This window comes from Beta vulgaris, chromosome 5 (genome assembly GCF_026745355.1).
Source record: "Beta vulgaris subsp. vulgaris cultivar EL10 chromosome 5, EL10.2, whole genome shotgun sequence".
Taxonomy (NCBI): Eukaryota; Viridiplantae; Streptophyta; class Magnoliopsida; order Caryophyllales; family Amaranthaceae; genus Beta; species Beta vulgaris.
In genome coordinates, this window is record NC_079206.1 from 40,283,751 (window position 1) to 40,306,244 (window position 22,494).

Consider the following 22,494-nt stretch of genomic DNA (forward strand, 5'->3'; position numbering starts at 1 on the left):
AATGTGAATAACGCAGGTAGCTTATGCAATACGTTTATACACGATCTAGAGGAAGACGTCAGAAAACCAAATGGCCGAAACTCCTGAACAAGTCGCAGCACGACTTAGGACCCTCGAGCAATTAGCTCAAAACTTCGGATTAGTTCTTCAAAACCAACTAACAACAACCACCATGGGGATGATCCCAAGCCGAATGGCGAAAAAGATTTCCTCTTTGAAACCACCAACCTTTGTTGGTAGAGAAGACCCATGCTTCTCGAAAATTGGATAAGAGACTTCGAAAAGATTTTACGGCCACGGGTACGCCTGAGGCCCAGAAAGTAGACCAAGCGACCTTTTATTTGCACGAGGACGCTGATGCTTGGTGGGAAAGTGTAGGACCAATTGTTAAAGCTCAAGAGAACTTTAACTGGGAAGCGTTTAAGATAGCGATTAAGGCTCGATTCTTCCCCGAGCACATTCGTAGGCAGAAGTACAATGAGTTTAGTAGGTTCAATCAGAGCTATAACATGAGTGTGCAAGAGTACGCTCAGAAATTTAATGAGTATGCTCGCTTTGTCCAACTGTAGTTCCAGATGAGGGAACTAAGCTCAAAAGTTTGAGACGGACTTAAGTTCGATCTTCAGACTCGAATGGGAGGTAGTACCTCAACTACTTTCGCGGAGGCGTATGCTAAGGCCTCAAACTTAGAGAGAATTCTGCAGCGTGAAAAGAGAGGTGCTAAGTAGGCACAAAAGGAAGGAACCTGCTAGCAACAACAACAACCAAGGGTATGACAAAAGGCCCAACAACAACAACAATAATGGTGGATACAACAACAACAATGGTGGACGCTACAACAACCGCAGCAACAATCAGAATTTCGGACAACAAGCCCAGCAAGGAAATAAATCAAAGGAACTTTGTTTGCAGGAAGTGTAATCAAGAACCATCCAGGTTCACTTGTCAGGGTGAAAGAATCAAATGCTTCGAGTGTGGAGAATAGGCATAAATCGTTCAATTGTCCCAAGAAGCAAGTCCGAATGGACAAATGCGAACAAGTAGCAATGGTAACAATAATGGAGGTGGAAACAGAATTCAGAATTCATAACAACCGCCCCAATGGAGGAAATGCTCACAGAACGGAAATCAGAACAACCGCTCTTTTGGAAGTGGAAATGGAAACTTCGGAAAGAATGGCAATGGAGGCTACACCAATGGAGAATCAATGTCATGAGCCGAATGGAAGCTGACACCGATGCCAATGTTGTGACTGGTACTTTTCTCGTGAACTCAAACCCTGCTTATGTACTCTTTGATTCAGGAGCGTCTCATTCTTTTATTTCTAGTACTTTTGTTGATAAGTATCCCCTCGAGTCTACCCAGTCTTGTCGAGCCAATATAGTCATTCCCACAGGTGAAACTGTTTCTTGTAAATCTCTCTTCCAAAATATCCCTGTAGTCATAGCTGATACTGAATTACCGGCCGATCTTATTCTTTTTGACCTAAAAGACTTTGACGTTATCTTGGGAATGGATTGGTTAGCTAAGTATAAAGCCAAAATCGAGTGTCATAACCAGAAAATATCTCTTAGAGGACCAAAGGAAATAGGATATCTTATAAAGGCATAATCTTCCAGCCTGATGTCAAAATAATCTCTGCCCTGAACCTTCAAACCTATCTTAGAAAAGGCTACCCAGTCTACCTATGCCAAGTAAGGGAGTGAGGTGGAAAACGAGGGTTGACTCAAATTCCGTAGTAAAGGAATTTTCGGATGTATTTCCCGAGGAGTTACCTGGAATGCCGCCTGTCAGAGAAGTGAACTTCAAAATCGACTTAGTCCCTGGAACAGGACCTATTTCTAAGGCTCCGTATCGAATGGCACCTGCAGAAATGCAAGAATTGAAGGTGCAGTTGGAGGAATTGTTGGAAAAAGGGTACATTCGACCTAGTGTTTCGCCTTGGGGAGCCCCAGTACTATTTGTTCGAAAGAAAGATGGATCTTTGAGGTTGTGTATCGATTATAGGGAGTTGAATAATGCCACGGTGAAGAATAAATATCCGCTCCCGAGAATTGAGGATTTGTTCGATCAACTTCAAGGTGCACAGTATTTTCAAGGATCGATTTGAGATCGGGTTATCACCAATTACGAATTGCTGAAGAGGACATTCCGAAAACAGCCTTTCGTACGAGATATGGCCATTATGAGTTCACAGTCATGCCTTTTGGACTCACTAATGCGCCAGCAGCTTTCATGGATCTCATGAATAGGACTTTCCAGCCATACTGGAAGTTCGTGATAGTATTCATTGAGATATATTGGTGTACTCGAAGGATAAAGAAGATCATGAGGCTCAGTGAGGAAAGTATTGGAGATTCTTCGAGAAAAGCAATTATATGCCAAGTTCTCAAAGTGTGAATTTTGGTTGGAAAAAGTATCATTTTTGGGTCATGTGATATCAAAGAAGGCGTTTCGTAGACCCATAGAAGATTCAAGCAGTGAACGATTGGCCTCAACCTAAGAACGTCACCGATGTAAGGAGTTTCTTGGGTTTAGCTGGATATTCCCGAAGATTCGTGAAAGATTTTTCAAGAACGCCCAACCTCTCACTAACCTGATGAAGAAAACAACAAAATTTCATTGGGATGATAAGTGTGAGGAAGCATTTCAAGAGTTGAAGAAAAGACTTACAACAGCCCCGGTATTGACATTGCCCTCTGGAGTAGAAGGATTTGAAGTTTATAGTGATGCCTCGAAGAAAGGTTTGGGTGTGTTTTGATGCAGCATGGCAAAGTAGTGGCCTATGCGTCGAGACAACTCAAACCGCATGAGCAAAATCACCCTACTCATGACTTGGAGTTAGGAGCGATCGTGTTTGCGCTGAAAATTTGGAGACATTACTTGTATGGAGTGCAGTGTAAAGTCATACAGATCACAAGAGCTTGAAGTATCTGTATACGCAAAAGGAGTTGAATATGAGGCAAAGACGTTGGCTAGAGCTTATAAACGACTATGATTTGAAGATAGTGTATCAAGAAGGAAAAGCGAACAAAGTAGCTGATGCGTTGAGTAGAAGAGGCTCATTCGCTAAACTTTGATTTTGGCAAATGATCTGTGTGAGGAGATCAAGAGATTGAATTTGGAAATAGTAGAACCCGGTTATGTGAAAGCTCAATTGAATGCTCTTACCGTTGGACCGGACATATTTGAGGAGATTCGAGAGAAACAAGCTGCGAAAGTGGTAGAAGTTAAAGAGATGAAAGAAAGTGGTCAAGCACCAGATTCGAGATCGGACAATGGCGTTGCAAAGTATAAACGAGAGATTGTGTGTGCCACAAGACGAGGAACTCAAGACGAGAATCCTAAGGGAAGCTCATAGTTCGCCGTATTCTATACATCCAGGAGGAGATAAGCTTTATAAGGATTTGAAGAAGCATTTTTGGTGGCCTAGGATGAAGCAAGAAGTAGCCGACTTTGTGGCAAAATTTTAACCTGCCAGAAGGTGAAAATACAGCATATGAAGCCTGGAGGAAAATTGCAACCGTTGGAAGTGCCAGGATGGAAATGGGAATCTATCTCTATGGATTTCATCATGGGTTACCGAATACGAGTCTGGAAAGAATGCAATATGGGTAATAGTGGATCGTTTGACTAAGACGGCAAGAATTCGTGCAATGAAGGATACTTGGTCGTTGAAACAGTTGGCCGATGCTTACTTTAATGAGGTAGTTAGGCTACATGGTGTTCCGAAGGAATCGTTTCGGATAGGGATTCGAGATTCTTATCTAAGTTCTGGAAACAGCTTCAGACAGCCGTGGGTACACTATTAGAATTCAGCACAGCTTTTCACCCAGCAACAGATGGTCAAACGAGAGAACAATTCAGACTTGGAGGATATGTTGAGAGCATGCGTGATGGATTTCGGAGGATATTGGGATATCATTTGATGTACATTGAGTTTTCTACAACAACAGTTATCACTCGAGCATAGAATGGCACCTTATGAGGCGTTGTATGGACGAAAATGTAGGAGTCCTATATGTTGGAGGATGTGAACGAGTCGTTGATTTAGGACCGGAAATGATAGAAGAGACTACCAATAAGGTAAAGTTGATTCAAGAGCGCATGAAAGCAGCTCAGGATCGACAAAAATCGTATGCCGATCAAAGAAGACGAGATTTGGAGTTTGAAATTGGAGAGAAAGTGTTGCTGAAAGTTTCACCAACCAAGGGAGTAATGAGGTTTGGTAGGAAAGGAAAGCTAAGTCCTCGTTATATTGGACCTTATGAAATATTAGAAAGAATTGGACAAGTGGCTTATAGGTTAGCCTTACCTACAGATTTAGCCAAGGTTCATAATGTTTTTCATGTGTCTCAACTTCGTAAATACATCTCTGACCCTTCCCATGTTATCCAACCTGAAACCATTGAACTAGATGAGACCCTCACTTTTGAAGAACGTCCTGTTAGAATCCTTGATTCCAAAACGAGAAACACCCGAAACAAGGCAATAAAGTTAGTCAAAGTTTTATGGTCTAATCATCAAACCGAGGAAGCAACTTGGGAAACAGAAGACGACATGAAAAAGCGTTATCCTGAACTCTTTTCTGAGGTACGATTATCGAGTTTCGGGGACGAAACTCCTTAAGGGGGACCGAATGTAATACTAACAAAGCGCAAAGCCAATGTTTAGTTAATATTAAATATCTAACTTTAAAGTTCGAGGACGAACTTTGTTTTTTAAGGAGGAGTAGATGTAATACCCCGAATTTTCAAACGATTATTTTATTATTTATTAAAGTTTCATATTATTTCCACTTGAAATTATTTTATGATAATGCGATTTTATTTAATAACTATGTTTATTAAAATAATGATTTCATTTAGTTTTGATTTATTTAACAAGTTTCAATTAAATTATTTACTTGTTTATGTATTCATTTTATAATTTATTAAATTTCATAAATTGGTTTATGGATACTTTTGTCCATGTTGTCCATCCATTAGTAACCCAAACCCAAATATTAGTCCAAGTCCATGTGTCTTTTACCAAAAAGAAAAGCTAAAATAAAACAAAAAAAAAAAAAGAAAGAGAAAAAGAAAAAGAAAGAAGATGAAACGTTTCTCATCTTCTTCCCTCCTCTCTTCCTCCTTCGTCTGAATTACAGCTCAAAAGGAGCAATTTTTTTGTCAACAATTCAACCTTGTCAGAAGGAAACTTGATATCAGTCCACAAAATCAGATATTGAGTAAATATTTTCAAAGTTCTAACTCTCTCTCCTCACTTCCTCCATTAATGGAGTATTGACCAAGCTCCACAAGTTCAGAAATTTTCCCCTATAAATACTGATTCATTCACATCAAAATTCCCAAGCAAACTAAACCACAAAGGTTGCTTCAATTCTCCTCTTCTCTTCCTTGAACTTCTGAATTTAATTTTGAAAATTAAAATAAAATTTAAATACAAAAAATTTCTCTGTCTTTCTTATCTCGCCGGAAACCACCTTTGAACCACCACAACAAACAAGTCGAACCACCAGCAAAACCCTTCGCTACCCTCTTTTCGCGGCGCCTCTGCTGCGTCGCAACCCGCGCCCAACCGCCTGACCTCCGACCTGTCAGACCACCTCGCCTGAGTTGGCCGTGCGCCGGCCAAGACCGAAACACCAGCACCACAGAATTTCCTTCGCCTCCCTGTTCCCCTTCTTTCGGCCTCTCTGCTTCGTTCCTCTGTTTGAGGAACTGAGATTTTAAATCTCCTTTCCCTCTTTTGTTTTCTCTTTTACTTACTTAAGTTTAATTGGTTTTAATTAGTTTGTTCACTTTTATTTTTAAAACCATAAATTTCCTAAACTAGCTTATCTTATTAAGTTAGTATATTTTTGTTCAAGTTAATCTTTTATAACTTGATAATGTTTTCTAGTTTTCTAATTTAGAATAGGAAGTAAAATAAAGTTAGTTCTATGTTTAAAATAATTGTTTAAAGTTAATAAATAAAGTTGAAGTAATCTTTCATTTCCTAAAAGGATTTCATAAATGATTTACTTTGATTTATAAACTCTCTTAAACTAATTATGAATTTCCTTTAAGTTATTTGAATTATTTAAATCGTTTATTTTATACACGTATATAAAAAGGGGTTATTTAGGAACTAACTTAGATCCCGTTAATATTTATTGTAGACTCCGATTTCGTAGACGAGGATTATCAAGAGCGCTAACCTGTTCGTGAACTTAACTTTTGGGCACGCGTCGCGAGGTAATCTTCAATGTCCATCTAAACATAGATCCCGTTAGCGTAAAACGAATTGATTACGTGATTATTATGTGCTTATAAAATTTATAAGTATGGACTATAATTATGGATTATCGATTTAATGTGGGTTATGAATACGAATGACAATGGACAATGACTATGGATTTTCGATTATGAATATGACTATGGACGATGTACAATATGACATAGATGTTATTATAACGTTATTAATATCGGTTAATGTTACTTAATAATATTATGATTACCATTATTATTATTATTATTACTATTATTATTATTATTGTTATTATTATTATTATTATGATTATCATGAGTATTATTATCATTGAAACTTTGTGGAAGTTGGAATTGATAAGAAATTGTGATAACGAAATGATTATAAATCTGAAGTGATAAATGAACTCAAGTGACGGTTGTGCTTGTGAAATGAGTTATTGAAATCTCTATGAATGGCTTGAGATTATGATGGATTGAATATGTTCACACTGGTTTGAACAAGATTACGTAAATTGAATAAGATGACGTAAATGTATATGTGATTTATGTGATGACGTGAATTAAAAGATGTTAATCACGTAAAGTGAAATATCGGAGGGAAATGATGAACAGGTTGCCCTGTATGAGTGGTTCAGCGGCCCCTACAGGTTCTCTGGTTACTATGCTGATTATTCTGTTACTGTCTTCCTTCTATCTTGTTGTGATCCAAGTAGAAGGGGTGTGCACACTAGGGACTCTGTTATGGCCAATGTGATTTTTCGTAGGTGGTTACAGGGGGTTTCCCCGGCCTACAAGTAGGTGGTTACAGGGGGTTTCCCCGGCCTACTATGTTGAAGTAAGTGGTTACAGGGGGTTTCCCCGGCTTACTGGCGTTCTCTTTCCTCTCCTTGAATAACCGGATTAATGGAAGTAATGTTATGATTATTCAGTGTATATATGTGTGTATATATGTTATGACTTTCAAAGCTATTAATCTACTATTTTACAAAGTATTTCCAACTTAAGTATTTTACGGGATGGAGTTGGAATTACTCAGTTTATCTGATTTTTGGGAGCTTGTCTCTCTTGTCTCTTTTCAATATATTTGTGCAGGTGGGTGATCGATCGGGGGAACAAAAGGGAGATCATTTAGAGTTGTCATCCACTTAGCATTTGATTAGCTTCCGCTGGAACTCTGAAACTTTTTAATTAATTAGTAATGTTAATGAACAATTTGTTTAGTTGTAACGATTAATGAAAGTGAGATGGTGTGTTGTAACTTAGCCTTGCATTTATTTCCAAGGAGATAATTGCGGCGGTAGCACCACCCCGTCGAGTCGGACCCTCGTGGGTTCGTTTCCCCCAAAACCCGAGTTTTACCGAAATGAAAAAGGGTTCGGGTCGGCGGGGGTGTTACATAAACAGAAATATATATCTTTGAACTTTGAAAACAATAACACAAGTTACCTTGACTTGATTAGACAAAAGATAACTTATAGATTGATAAGGTAACTAATAAGATAATATGAGGAACTAATGACTTTTTATATACTTAACTAGTTATTAAAATACAAAAGTAAACTATTAAATAAATAGGGGCAACTTATAAGCTGATAAAGGTAACTAATAAACAGAAATATATATCTTTGAACTTTGAAAACGATAACACAAGTTACCTTGACTTGATTAGACAAAAGATAACTTATAGATTGATAAGGGTAACTAATAAGATAATATGAGGAACTAACGACTTTTTATATACTTAACTAGTGATTAAAATACAAAAAGTAAACTATTAAGGACGTATGGGTAACTTATAAGCTCATAGAGGCAACCATTAAAGGTAAAACATGCATATTATTCCTTAGTACATAAAAAAAGAGGAGAATTAACACATACCCAGAATCCATGGAAGAATCATCAACCATGGAGTAATCAACAACTTCCAAGGCCAACCGAGACATGCTTTTCATCAAACGAGCATTAGATTTCATGAAACAACTAACGTAAGTGATACTACCACCTAATTCTCCACAATCCAAAGAGCAAAAGGCTTTGCAACTCCTAGTGGCATACGAACCTTGCTCATTATCATGCCCAACATCGTCTACAACTCTTTTAGCACCTCCACTTGGTCCACCAAAAGCACGAAAAAGTTCAGTGGCCGACCTCATCTTTGTAAACTTTTCAACAATACCATCAATCATGTCTAACACCTCTGGATCTGAAAAAAACTCTTGTGTTTGATATCTCCGGGGAATCAGATGACAAAGAAGCATCTCCAAAACAAAGGTCTATTGCAAGCTCCTGGAAAGTCTGAAATCGCTTCGTGTACACATGTGAAATGACCTCCATATCCCTCTTCAAAAACAAATAAGCCTCATGGATGGCCTACAAAATTTAGTAAAATAAAATCACAGAAAATAAGTAAGAATCACGAAAGGTTACAACATTTTTTTATATAAAAAAGAGCAACTAATGATTTCATAAACTTAATAAGTAATTAATATGAAAAAAAGGGGGAGGGGGCTGCCACAGAGTTGGTGGGCAGGGGGGAAGGGGGCTACTGGGCAGGGGGGAAGGGGCTGCTAGGCAGGGGGAAGGGGTTGCTAGGTAGGGGAGTTGGCAGGGGGAAGGGGCTGCTAGGCAGTGGAGTTGGCAGGGGGAAGGGAGCTGGTGGGCAGGGGGCTGGGGGCTGCTGGGCAGGGGGAAGGGAGCTGGTGGGCAGGGGGGCTGGGGGCTGATGGGCAGGGGGCTGGGGGCTGGGGGCTGCTGGCAGGGGGAAGGGGGCTGCTAGGCATCAACAAAAGCCCATGAACATACAAAAAAAAGATAAAAACTTGCATACAAAAAAAAAGAAGATAAAAACTTACATTTCTTGCACTAGATACAATCTCTCCATCAGTCATTGCACCTTCCGGAAGTTGAACTTCAATAAACCTTCCTCCAGTACTAGAAGTAGCTTTGACTTGGTGATGGATCCTTTTATCTCCTTCCTCCTCAAGAAGAATAGGTTGTGGTAGAACCCCATGAACATGCTCATAACGCTCACTCACTGGATATGTTGATTCATCCAAAAGCCCTTGTCCAAAATCATTAGCCATTTTCTCTAATTTCACTCTTTTCCTAACCCTCTCATCCGTCCAATGTTGTATTAGAGGAATGGTTGGATTCTCCTTCTTCCCTTGGAATTTTAACCTATGAAAATATATAATCTCTAACAACAACATGCAACCACACAAACTTTCTTGCTTCTCATGATCCTTAAAATGAGATACATGTTTACCAAGTTGACCCAAAACATATGAGCACCAATCATAATTTCTAATTTCACTAACGACATGCAAGGCTTTTGCTAATTTCAAATCAACCGTCCTATTGGCGGTGAGTAAGAAAGCTACAAAGGGCATGCATCACAAAGAGTTTTTTAAATTCATCACCTCCATCTATTAACTCTCGAATCCTAGCCTCTATCTTTCCAAGAGGAATACCATCATAACCATGAACATTAAATTGTTGCTTCCATACATCTTTCAATTGAGAATCAATGTTTTCACCCACACGAACAATAGCTATCTCAGGCACATCATTTCCCACATTCATTGGCAAGCAAAACACATCATACACATCATATCGAGTAACAACAAACTCTTTATTAACACCAATGTTAAACATTAAACTAGCACCATTAAACCTTTCAACTAACCATGGCATCATTATCTTACATGTCTCAGTTAACTTCAAACCTAAAATCCCACCAAATCCAACGTCTTTTACAGCATCAATCTGCTTTGGAGTAAGGTCCTTTATGAGTAACTCCAACGAATGAGGTCTGCAACGTACTTTCATGATCCTTGCAGCACTAAAAGCAATATAAAAACAAGAAAGCAAACTAAATATAATGTCGAACAACTAATATATTACGAGAAAAGAGTAATTATAGCATCACATGAATAATAACAGAAAGAAAACTAACAATCAATGTACAAAAACATGTGAGGAAATTCACAAGGATATATCTTTGAACTTTTAAAACAATAACACAAGTTGTCTTTGACGTGATTAGACAAAGGATAACTTACATATTGATAAGGGTAACTAATAAGATAATATGAGGAACTAACGATTTAATATATACATAACAAGTAATAATGATACAAAAGTAAACTATTAAAGACATATGGGCAACTTATAAGCTCATAAAGATAACAAATGAATACAGATAACTTATAGATTGATAAGGATAACTTATAGATTGATAAGGATAACTAATAAGATAATTAGAGCAACTAACGATTTTATATACTTAACTAGTGATTAAAATACAAAAAGTAAACTATTAAGGAAATATGGGTAACTTATAAGCTCATTAAGGTAAAAAATGACCATAAAGATATATTAGAACTTCCAAGACAATCACATTACATTGAAATGATTAGATAATGTACTAACACACACGTAACATACACAGATTCATTCTCGTTGCTAACTGGAGCATCCATCTTCTTAATAATTGCTTTGTTCTTCTTCAATTGACCCCCGGAAATAACCATACGCATATCATGTTGTTCGGGCTCATAATTCTTGTCACTAGCTTCCTCATCATCATCAAGCTCATCATCTATCAAAACTAATTTCGAAATTAGATACGATAGTATGAACATGTCAAATAAAGGAGAAGTTAGATAGATTACCTTCATTTGGTTGAACTTGAACTGTTTTCTTCAATTTCTTAACAGGAAGCTTTTTATTTTTCTTCCCTACATTCTCCATTTCAGCTACACAAAACAGATACATAATAACTATACTTAAAACAAGTGTTTTATTACAAAATCAAACAACAGATTAACAGAGAGGAACATAAAATTCAGAATGTAGACTACCACTATAGTGTCAGCATTCAGCAAGTGCATTATTTACTATCTCACATAGAATCTTCTAAATTTTCAAAGTATGACTTTGCTGAACAAGCCAGATGGCCTATATGAACTTCCCATGTCCTACTTGATGAACAAACTACAATCTTCGCAAACACAGTTTACTATGATGAAATTTGTCACTCTTGAGTCCTGACCGTATTTATCCATCAATTTGAACAAGTAGAATATTGTAATATTATGCATATATGAAAACATATATTATAAACTGAATCTAACAATAGCATATTTACATCATCCATCACTGTATTCAAAAATTGATGAATAAGGAGGAGCTTGGTAGGAAGGGAGAGTTAAATGTTTGTTTCTTTAAGTTAAACCAGATCCAATTTATTCTCCATATGCACAATAGTCAATAGGGACATTGCACCTAGCTACCCAAGAATCAAAAACGTTGACTGATTTGCAAGCAAATCAGTGTTAACATGCGGTAAAATATACTCAGATCAATTCACCAAGCTTTCAAAATCCTTCCCAATTAACAATATAATTCAAGATAAAAGTTGACCCTATAAATGTTGACTTTAGAGTGTCTTCTCATATTAATCCCAATTTTGCTTTATTCATGAATAATCCGAAATTTAGGGATACGCTTCCCATCTAAGTCTCGGTTTTTCCTAAATCTAGATACAGAGAAAAGGACGATGACAACCTCCATTTATTTCCCCCTTATCCTCCCACCACAGACCTCTCCAATGACAATCTCATACAGTTGCACTACCATGAGACAAGCCTCTGGGCCACCCTATCCAGAGTGTCTGATCATTCCCCCCCCCCCTTTCACCATAATATCCTCAGCGTAATGTTCTACTTGATACGAGGAGAACAGAGAGAACTTATCACTCTCTCCATAAAAGAACAATATATAGCAAGATTGTTATGCAAATGCAGGGCCACAACAAGGACACATTAAGCAAATAATTGAAGGACTTTAAGTATCAAAAGAATCATGTTTCTCATCTGCTAAACTTCATTTGCACAGAAAAAGTTCAAATAACGCATGTCTAAAAGGTAAGCACCACTGAAGCAATTTCCTTTTCTAGGACAAAACCTTTTGCACTTGGTGCCACTAGCGGCCCATGTTGGGACAAGACATTCATAAATTATTGTAGATCAAAAAAGTGCACTAGCAACAACCTACAGAAAAGTGTATTAGGGTCTTAGCTTGGAAGATGGGCAATCTCTTTCAATTTCCTTTTGCAAGGGAACTTATAATCATCATTGAGTTTTGCTTCAAATACAAGCAGCAACTCATAAGAGTAGTTAGATACCATTTAAAGGTCTGTTAAGGAAGATAAAATCACTCAAACAAAACCTATTAAAATTCAGGTGAATAATAACTATACTTAAAAACAAACAAAAGCTGCACAATATAGGTGCTTGAAATTATATAGATTACCTTCATTTGGTTGAACTTGAACTGTTTTCTTCAATTTCTTAACAAGAGGCTTTTTATTTTTCTTCCCTACGTTCTCCATTTCGGCTACACAAAACAAATACATAATAACTATACTTAAAAACAACAAAATAAAGAGAAGTGTAAAGGCTACTGATTAATAATTTAATCACAAATAACTTAACTAGATCAACATGGATAACACATTACAAAACCATTTTACAGGCGCAAAACTAAAGCAAAAAAATGGAATGTCAAAGATTCATTATGATGCTTGGAAGACATAGTAGATAGTACTGAAAAATTGGAGATACCTTGAACTAAAGCAACTACTATCTGAACAAATTGTTGGTAAGAAAGAACCATATGATATACTACTACCTAGTTTCATATATGTCACATGATCCTTCATGAATATATTGGACTAGCAAAAAGTTGACAAAAAATGACCACAGATGCATGATAATACATATCAAATTATCTGACATAAACTTTGATGCACACTTAAGAGGAGTGTAAAGGCTACTGATTAATAATTTAATCACAAAGCAGCTTATTTGTTATTATGACGTCCAAATCAAAAGTTACAGAAACATATTCAAACTCTTCTAGATCTAACAAAAAGTTGAAGAAAAATTTTCAAACCACCGAATCTAGAGATTATAAGTTGTACTAACTGTCAAATTCATAATCTAAACCCTAATATTTTAAAAATCGCAAAAAAAAAACTAAAAAATGAAGAACGAAAATACAGTAACTAACTGTCAAATTCAGAAGCATTTATAAGTTTTACTGCAACATCATCATTTTTCTTCTCTCCAGGAAATTTTCGAACTGATTTTCTCCTCATTTTCCTAAAAAAATAAAAACGTAACCTAAGTTAAACATAACATAATCCAAATATCAACAAATTCGGGAAGAATATGAAACATAAGAAGAATCGCACAAAAATTGCAGATGAACATGAAAGAAAATCACAATTGAGCATAAAACCCTAGAAAAATTGGGGAAAAAACTCAAGTAGAGCAAAATTGAGTTTCGAATCAATGAAATTCTTACCGGAATTTCGATCAATGAAAGATTAACAATGATTGAAAGAGAGAATTGAGGGCGTGAAAATCGCCATTTTAGGAGAGAGAAATAGTGTGAGAATTGGAAGCGTGATTGAGAGCGTGATTGAGAGCTGAGGAACAAGAGAGAGAAAATCAGGTAGGAGGAAAAAAAAAAGCGCACGCAACGTGGCTAAATCATGGCCATCTAACTTTTTCTTCTAAATCTGATGGCTAATATTGCTTGTTTTCAGTTTTCAGCCTAAGAGTGGTTTTCACAAGATCCTATTCCTATATATATATATATATATATATATATATATATATATATATATATATATATATATACATATATATATATATACATATATATACATATATACATATATATACATATATACATATATATACTATATACATATATATACATATATACATATATATATATACATATATATATATACATATATGTATATATATATATACATACATATATATATACATACATATATATATACATATACATACATATATATATACATATACATACATATATATATACATATACATACATATATATATACATATACATACATATATATATACATATACATACATATATATATATACATATACATACATATATATATTTATATATACATACATATATATATATATAACCGTTTGGGAATCATTTAGGACGAAAAAATTTTAAACAATTATTAATATTTTTATTCTTTTAGGGTCACAAGGGCTGCAGATTTGGTCAAAACCACATCCCTTTATGCGCATTAAGGCCTGTTGTAATGATCAAAAGCAAGGCCCTTAGGAGTGAAGGGCTGCTACGCCAAGGGATGCGGGCCAAAAACGCAGCCTTAGGGCTATTTTGACCACATCCCTTAACGTTTTTTCCTCTAGTGCAAGCAACAAAAGGTGGCTTGTGAAGGAGAATTTTACCTTCCCATAAAAACGCTCAACTAAACAATCTTTAGTGTTACACCCTTGGGCAGCAAAACATCTTGAGCACTATAAATGTTAATACCCATAAGAACTGAACCGAAGTAGTACTGGCAACATAAGAAAGGTGTTTGGAACTCCTACACAAAATCCTTTTGATAATTTCTCCACAAGATTGAATTGCTTAAGAAAATACTTAAGATGGTGTTTAGTGAGAGAAACTCTGACTTCTCGAGGTTTTCGCAGTTTTGGTAATTAAGTTATCTTCTTGATTGGTTCTTGAGCTCTGCTGAATGCTATGGCAAAAGGGGCTCAAAGAGGACAGTGAGGCCAGAAGAATAACCAGATGTAGAAGCACAAAGTAGATGTTCAGAAGGAGAAAGAAGTTAGAAAAAATAATAATCAGGGGATGTGAGAAAATCGAAGAATATTATTGAACGATTTGTGGTATCTGCTCTTAGTTGGACGTCCGAGGAAGAGGATGACCCGAAATTACACATGATTGATCACGAGGTTCAAAACCGGATACATCAATGCTTGAAGTAGTGTGGAGTTTAACAGCTTCATGGATTGAATCGATTCGAACTCCACATATAGTGCTAATGCTTCCATCTCCTCATCCGATGCAGCAACTGGTGAGTCATTCAGGTAATACTAATTGGCGCCATTCATTATTTCAAAATATTTCTGAATAGGGTTGAGACTTGTCTGAAAGTAGTAACCGAAGGGTGGGAAATGATGGTAATGAGAATGGTAGGGAAGGGACAAGTGGTCATCACATTGGATGATGTTCAACCTGAAATAGAATATTGAGGCTCAGCGGTGGCTTGCTATATTTTAGGGATTAAAGCTCAATTTAGGATTGTTAATGGGTTTATCCGAAGGGTGTGGAGGAAATTTGCGGTGCATAAGATTATCATGCTTGAAAATGGGGTGTTTATGGTGAAATTTCATACTATAAAGGACAATGAAAGGGAATTGGAGGCTGGACCTATATTGTATGATAGTAAACCTGTCATTGTTAAGAGATGGACTCCAAAGTTAGACATCACTCTAGAGAATGTCAAAGTTGTGCCTACCTGGACTCGTTTCCGTAGGCTCCTTTTAAAATATTGGGGACAAAGCTCTACATAAGCTGGTTGGTTTGATTGGAACTCTTATAAGAATTGACAAGGCAACTCTTTAGAAAGATATGCTTGCCTATGCTATAATTCTAGTGGAAGTAAACTTAGAGCAAGAGTTCCTTGGTTTGATCTCTTTTACTAATGAGAATGGCAAGATGTAGTGTCAAAAGGTGTTTTAAGAGTGCAAACTTGTGTTTTGCTCTGATTGTCATGGGATAGGTCACAATATGGAACAATGTACTCAAAAAAGGTTTAAGGTTGCTCAAAGGAAAATACAACCTTGGAAAGTTTGGGTACCTAAAGATGTTCCAAAGCCTGCTCTACCAACTGTTGTGACAAATGTTGTAGCTACTATTGTTGGGCTGCCTACTGCTGATGAACATAGTGTGAGGGGGGGGGGGGGGGAAGAGCAGAGTGTAGAAGTTGTCACTAAGACAAAGGATGCTGTTGATGGTTTGTGAAAGGAAGTAGTAGAGGGTAGCAATGGAGGTGACGGGAGCTGCTACCAAGACATGAGAGCCTTTAGATTCCTGTGACTAGTGAGGTAGCAGGGCAGAGTGTTATGAGTGATATCAATGAAGGTGGAGGTGGGTGTGTGGTTCCATCTAATGGATAGTTTAGATTTTTGGAATGTAAGAGGACTTAATAGTTCTAATAAACATGGAGATATTAGATGCTTACTCCATCAACACTCTATGGGCTTGTTTGGTGTTCTTGAGACAAGAGTGAATGCTTGTAATTTCTCTAAGGCCATTTCAAGAATTCGTGACAGCTAGAGTGTAGCCACTAACTACCAGTCTCATAGAGGGGGGGAGTGACTGATCAGCTTATTCACCGTGAAGTACATCGTAAAGGATCAATAATTTTTTTCCTTACAGTTGTGTATGGTGCTAATGTTACTAGTGAGATAATGCAACTTTGACAAGATCTGGTTAATTTGAAGGTTGGTGTGCAGGGTGCTTGGATATTGATGGGGACTTAAATAATATGTCGAACTTTAATGAAAGGATAGGCTTTGTCGTGCCTTTAAAGGAGGTAGGAGACTTTAGACAATGTATAAGAGATTGTGTGCTGCACGATGCTGTTTGTTCAGGATCTTTTCTTCACATGGTTCAACAAGCAGGAAGGAGTGGATAGAATATTTCCTAAATCAGATAGAATATGTGTTAATGAACAATGGGAAGATGTGTTTCCAAGAGCAACCAATACTTTACTTCTAGAATTTCAGATCACTGCCCATGTATTATTAAGCTGGATAACAATTTGGTGACTAAGCCTATATCATTCAGATTCTCCAACATGTGGGGTCTTGATCCTAGGTTTGATAGCATTGTAACTCAAGGATGGAAGAAGGTGGTTTATGGAGTGCCTATGTATAGGCTTGTTGTGAAATTGAAGGCTTTGAAACAGGATCTTAAGGTGTTGAATAGATCTAGGTTTGCTAAACATTGAGTGTGAGGTTGAATTGGCAGCTCAAAATCTTAAACTTGTAAAGTCCCAAGTACACGAGGCTCCTCGTGTTATTGAGTTGCATATTCAGGAGAAAGAAACCAAGGAGGAGTATGAAAGACTGAACAAGTGTAACACCCCGATAATTCTCTCTTTTGCAAAATACCTTTTTAATATAAAACTTAGAGAATCATCAAAGCATTATCGCCCGTGTGATGACGTATCGACTTATTCAGAATTTTTCAGCGGAATATATATATATATATATATATATATATATATATATATATATATAAACTAAACTTTAGAATTGAAATATAATAAATAATCAAAGTAACTTTAAAACCAAACACACTACCAATGTTAACTTCAAATCAAACTTAAATATAAAGTATCTACTAAAAAAGTAGTTAAAGCAATCTGCCACACAAGCTCTCCATTTCCAAATTCCCATGATGCAACATCTGCATACCTGTAGATGTCAATGCACTAAAGAATCTGCTCACCAAGAATGGGTCATCACAAGATCAATAAGGCAAAGCCATGATCAACACATACAATCAAAGCACGTAATCAGCAAAGCTGAGTATTACATATTAATACATAAACAATCTTAATATGGTACTAATAAATATTAAGCAGGGATAAATAATAACATAACAATCCAACAATCTAACAATCTTCAGACTTTTTCTGAACTAAACTTTAACCATCTTTTTTTTACTTTAATGGAATAATTATTGGACCGAGTTATCTTACTAAAAACCAGCCTTCACCTAGGAAGACGAAATATGGACGTGACTCCGTATTCCATAATGACCTGCGATATCGAGGAACCTTTGAATAAAAATATGATCGGTGATCAATCCAATTCCCAGAAAAAACCATGGCAAGCTCACCATGTACCCCAACTCCTAATTGTCCAACTTCAAACGTGCATCAGTCTAAAGTTTACTACTATCCAAGTTTCACTTTACATGATTTACCAATTATTACTTGTTATGACACACAAGCAGTACAAATACATATAAAAAACATTCACAACTTAATTCTTTTTTATCTTAGGATTAAGTAAGTAATCATACAACTTACAACCCAAGATTTATTCTTTCTTTATTTCAATCCTTCTTATTTGTTGAACCTAGCCAATAACCAACTTATCTTTTAAAGGCATAAATTATCAAATTACCAAATAAGACCCACAGTTCTCATAGAGTAGTAGTGAAAATAATAATATAAGGCAACACATGATTCAATCATTATCCAACTCAATATATATATTAATTCCCTCACGTGAATTAATAAATAAAGTTCCCAACCAACATGCTTGCATACAAACATGATTAAATCTCATACTTAATATGTTCGCACACAGGCATAAAACATGTAAAATCCAATCATAATATAAATCATATATGAACTCAGAAAGTTCCTATACATGATACTACATAACTTTTCCTTCCTAAAATCATGATGCTACATCAAACAACACATAGGTATTTACGTACATTGTGTAGACAAATTGATAGGCCACCTTTAACACTTTAAAAATCGCCTATAGAGTAATCTCCGCCTAAAACAACCAATAGAATTTATAATCAGTACTCCAAATAAATTTCAGCGACTTTAAAATACTTTAAATCCCCTCTTAAAATATTTAAAAGTTGTTTTTATCATTAAAACCTCAATTACTTATTTTTCCTAGCATAGTACTACTATACTAGTCACTAAAATCCATAAAACTCCATTAATAACAACCTTTCTAAAATTCCAGCAACTTATAAATTATTAGAATTCCATTTAAACATACTTAAACATGCTTAAATTCATAAGTTAAACCAATTTCATATTTTATAACATGCTCACCAATGATTTAACACTAAAAATTGCTTCGCTATTTAAAAATCTAATTTACATATAATAATCAAATCTGAATTTTTATTCTTTCACTACGTAATTTATATAATCATAGATTCATCATTAAAACAGTAAATTAAAGCTTATAATTATAATTAGTACTAAAACAAAACATAAAAACATAAACTTTAATCAAAACTTGAGGAGGAAGAAAAGAATTAAACCAACACAACAAAAAGAGAACAAAGGAGGAGTCGCCGGCCGTGGAAAGGCAGCAACAGCTGAAGGTTCTGGTCGGCGATAGTGGTGGAGGTGGTGGTGTTGTGAAGTTTCTTGCTGAAGAAGAAAGTGCTTCTTGAAAAAGAAGAAAGGGAGAAGAAGAAGGAAAAATTACGTGAAGGAGGAGAAGCGGAGATTACTGCCGATTATTGTGTGTGAGGAAGGAGAGAGAAAGTTTTTGTGTGGGTAAAATATTTGGGTTCAAGGTATTTATATGTATGTTTTCCTTTTGGGCTTAGGAAAAGAAAATTGGGTTTCAATAGAGTTTATTGATGAATATGATCGATGATTAATATTCCTAATATCACTAGAAGTCTTTTTCCTAAGTTCACTTAGCATTTGGGTTTCTCAAACCCATTTAAACTTCTTATTCAAATCCAAATAGTATTTCCAATAATTTTCAAAGCATGCCTTAACGAAATATTTCAACTTCCTTAAATCCTTAAAATAATTCCTTTGACTTTCAAAATAGTCAGCCTTTTTTTAAAAATAAATTATTTTAAACTAAATTATGTTTAATTATATATATATATATATATATATACTAAAATACATAAATTTACGTGCGATTACAGTCTACCCCTCTTACAAGAAGTTTCGTCCCGAAACTTGACACTAAAACTCACACATTTTAAGAAGTTTTAAACTCAACTTCCATTTGAGAAATACTTGTGCCACTCATGTGCACACTTTTACCAACTCAAAAACACTTGTGTTTAGCTCATGAACACATTTTCTTATGTGGAGAATCTATTTATTTTGCACTAGTGCAAATCGCCAAAATAAGCATAAAATGCGTAAAAATCTCATAGAAACAGACAAAAAACGCGAAATTCTATCTTCAAAAAGAAAAAAAAAAGAGTTACGCCCTCGTAAGTCACCTCAAGGAACAAGTCTGGATATTTCTTCTTCATTTCATCTTCAACTTCCCACGTTGCCTCTACTGACTCGTGGTTAGACCAAAGTACTTTTACGATATGGATGTCCTTATTGCGTGTACTACGCACCTTCCTGTCAAGAATCTTAACAGGTCTTTCCTCATATTTGAGGTTACTATCAATCTGTATCCTCTTAGCTAGGCTCTAGGACATGACGCTCATCAAGGATATATCGCTTGAGTTAGGAGATATGGAACACATCACGCATCTTCTCAAACTCCATTGGCAATGCCAACCTATAGGTTACTTTCCAATTCGCTCCAAATTTCATATGGGCCTACATATTTGGCACTTAACTTGCCCTTTTCCCCAAATCGCGTGATGCCCTTAGTTGGTGATACTTTAAAAAACACTTTATCACCTACTAAAAACTCATCCTCGCGTCGTTTTAAGTCGGCATAACTCTTTTGCCTACCTTGAGGAACTTGAATTCTAGCACGGATCAGTTTGACATTCCTGACAGTTTCCTCAATAAATTATGTCCCCAAGATTATATTTTCACTAAAATCATTCCAATAAATGAGACTTCTACAATTTTGTCCATATAGTGCCTCAAAAGGTGTCTTCTTAACGCTCGCATGATAACTATTGTTGTAAGAAAATTAAATTAGGTCTAATTGGTCCTCCCAACTACATTGGAAATCAATAGCACACGCTCTCAACATATCCTCCATGGTTTTGTTATTCCTCTCAGTTTGACCATCAGTCGCAGGGTGAAAGGTTGTACTCATCTTTAATGTTGTCCCAAGATTTAATTGGGCCTTTTTCCAACATTTCGATAGAAACCTTGAATCACGATCAGAATTGATATTCCTTGGAACCCCATGCAATCTCACCACATGCCTAATGTACTTATTTCCATGTTGCTTCTTTTTCCATGTCTCCTTAATAGGTATAAATACGGCGGAATTTGTTAATCTATCCACAATAACCCAAATAGTATCATTACCACTCCTTGTCCTAGTCAAAGCAGTCACATAATCCATAGAAATAGAATCCCACTTCCATCCAGGAACCTCTAAGGATTGAACCTTCCCCATGGGTCTCTTCTGATCTATCTTCAGTTTTTAACAGGTTAGGCACTTAGGCATATATTCGGCTAGCTCACGCTTCATATTTGGCCACCAATAGATACCCTTAAGGTCTTTATACAACTTGTCACCCCCAGGGTGCACAAAATATGTAGTGTTATGCCCCTCATCCATAAGACGTCTCTTAAGGTCATTACATTTTTGTGGTACACACCACCTTCCCTTAAACCTCTAACTTTCATCATCATGGATCTTGAAGTCGGCTTCCTTAATCTTATCTAGGTGCTCATCCCCAACTTGACCCACTTTCATCTCGTTGAAAACTGACAACCCCAAAGATAAAGCGCTCAATCTTGCCTCCGTTTCCCCAGGATTTAAAATTTCTAGGCTCAGCCTTTGCATATCTCGACACAACTCCTCAGGCACTATCAAGGCATTCACGCTACGACTCGACTATCTACTCAAGGCATCGACAATTACATTTGCCTTCCCCTCATGATATTGGATATCTAGGTCATAATCCTTAATTAACTCCAACCATCTCCTTTGCCTCATATTCAGGTCTTTTTGGGTGAAAATGTAGTTTAAGCTCTTATGGTCGGTAAATATCTCCAAATTTTCAATGCAAACATTATGAAAGCTAACTCTAGATCGTGGGTAGGATAATTATCCTCATAAGGTTTCAACTGACGTGACACATACGCAATTACCTTCCCGTTCGGTTGTAAAACACATCCCAAACCATTCTTCGAAGCATCACTATACACCTCAAATCCCTCATTCCCATCAAGCAGGGTCAAAACAGGTGCGAAGGTTAAACGTTCCTTCAAAATTTGAAAGGCTTCTTCACACTTTTCACTCCACTCAAATTTTGACTCTTTCTTCATCAAGTTGGTCATGAGCCTCCCTATCTTCGAGAAATCTCTTACAAATCTCCTATAATAGCTAGCTAGACCTAGGAAAATTCTAGTGTCTGACACCTTCTTTGGAGTTAGCCACTCACTCATAGCTTCAATCTTAGCAGGATATATAAAGACTCCTTCCTTAGACACATAGTGACCCAAAAACACTACTTCTCTAAACGAAACTCACACTTAGAGAACTTGGCATATAATTGGTTCTCCCGAAGCGTCTCCAGAATAATCCTCAAGTGCTCATCATGCTCAACCTTATTCCTCGAATATACTAGTATGTCATCAATAAAAACCACCACAAACTTATCTAGAAACTCATGGAAAATCCTA

At 36.3% G+C, this 22,494-nt stretch overlaps 1 protein-coding gene across 1 annotated transcript; it reads right to left on the bottom strand.

The window, feature by feature from the left end:
* Positions 1–9,608: 9,608 nt before the first annotated feature.
* On the bottom strand, positions 9,609–13,495 carry LOC130591408 (uncharacterized). The gene is made up of 4 exons (XM_057394723.1): positions 13,329–13,495; positions 10,928–11,011; positions 10,701–10,854; positions 9,609–10,095 (listed from the first exon to the last, which is right to left on the bottom strand). Exons 1-4 carry the CDS (start codon positions 13,414–13,416, stop codon positions 9,609–9,611), a joined length of 813 nt encoding a protein of 270 aa, XP_057250706.1. The 5' UTR covers positions 13,417–13,495.
* Between the last annotated feature and the right edge of the window lie 8,999 nt (positions 13,496–22,494).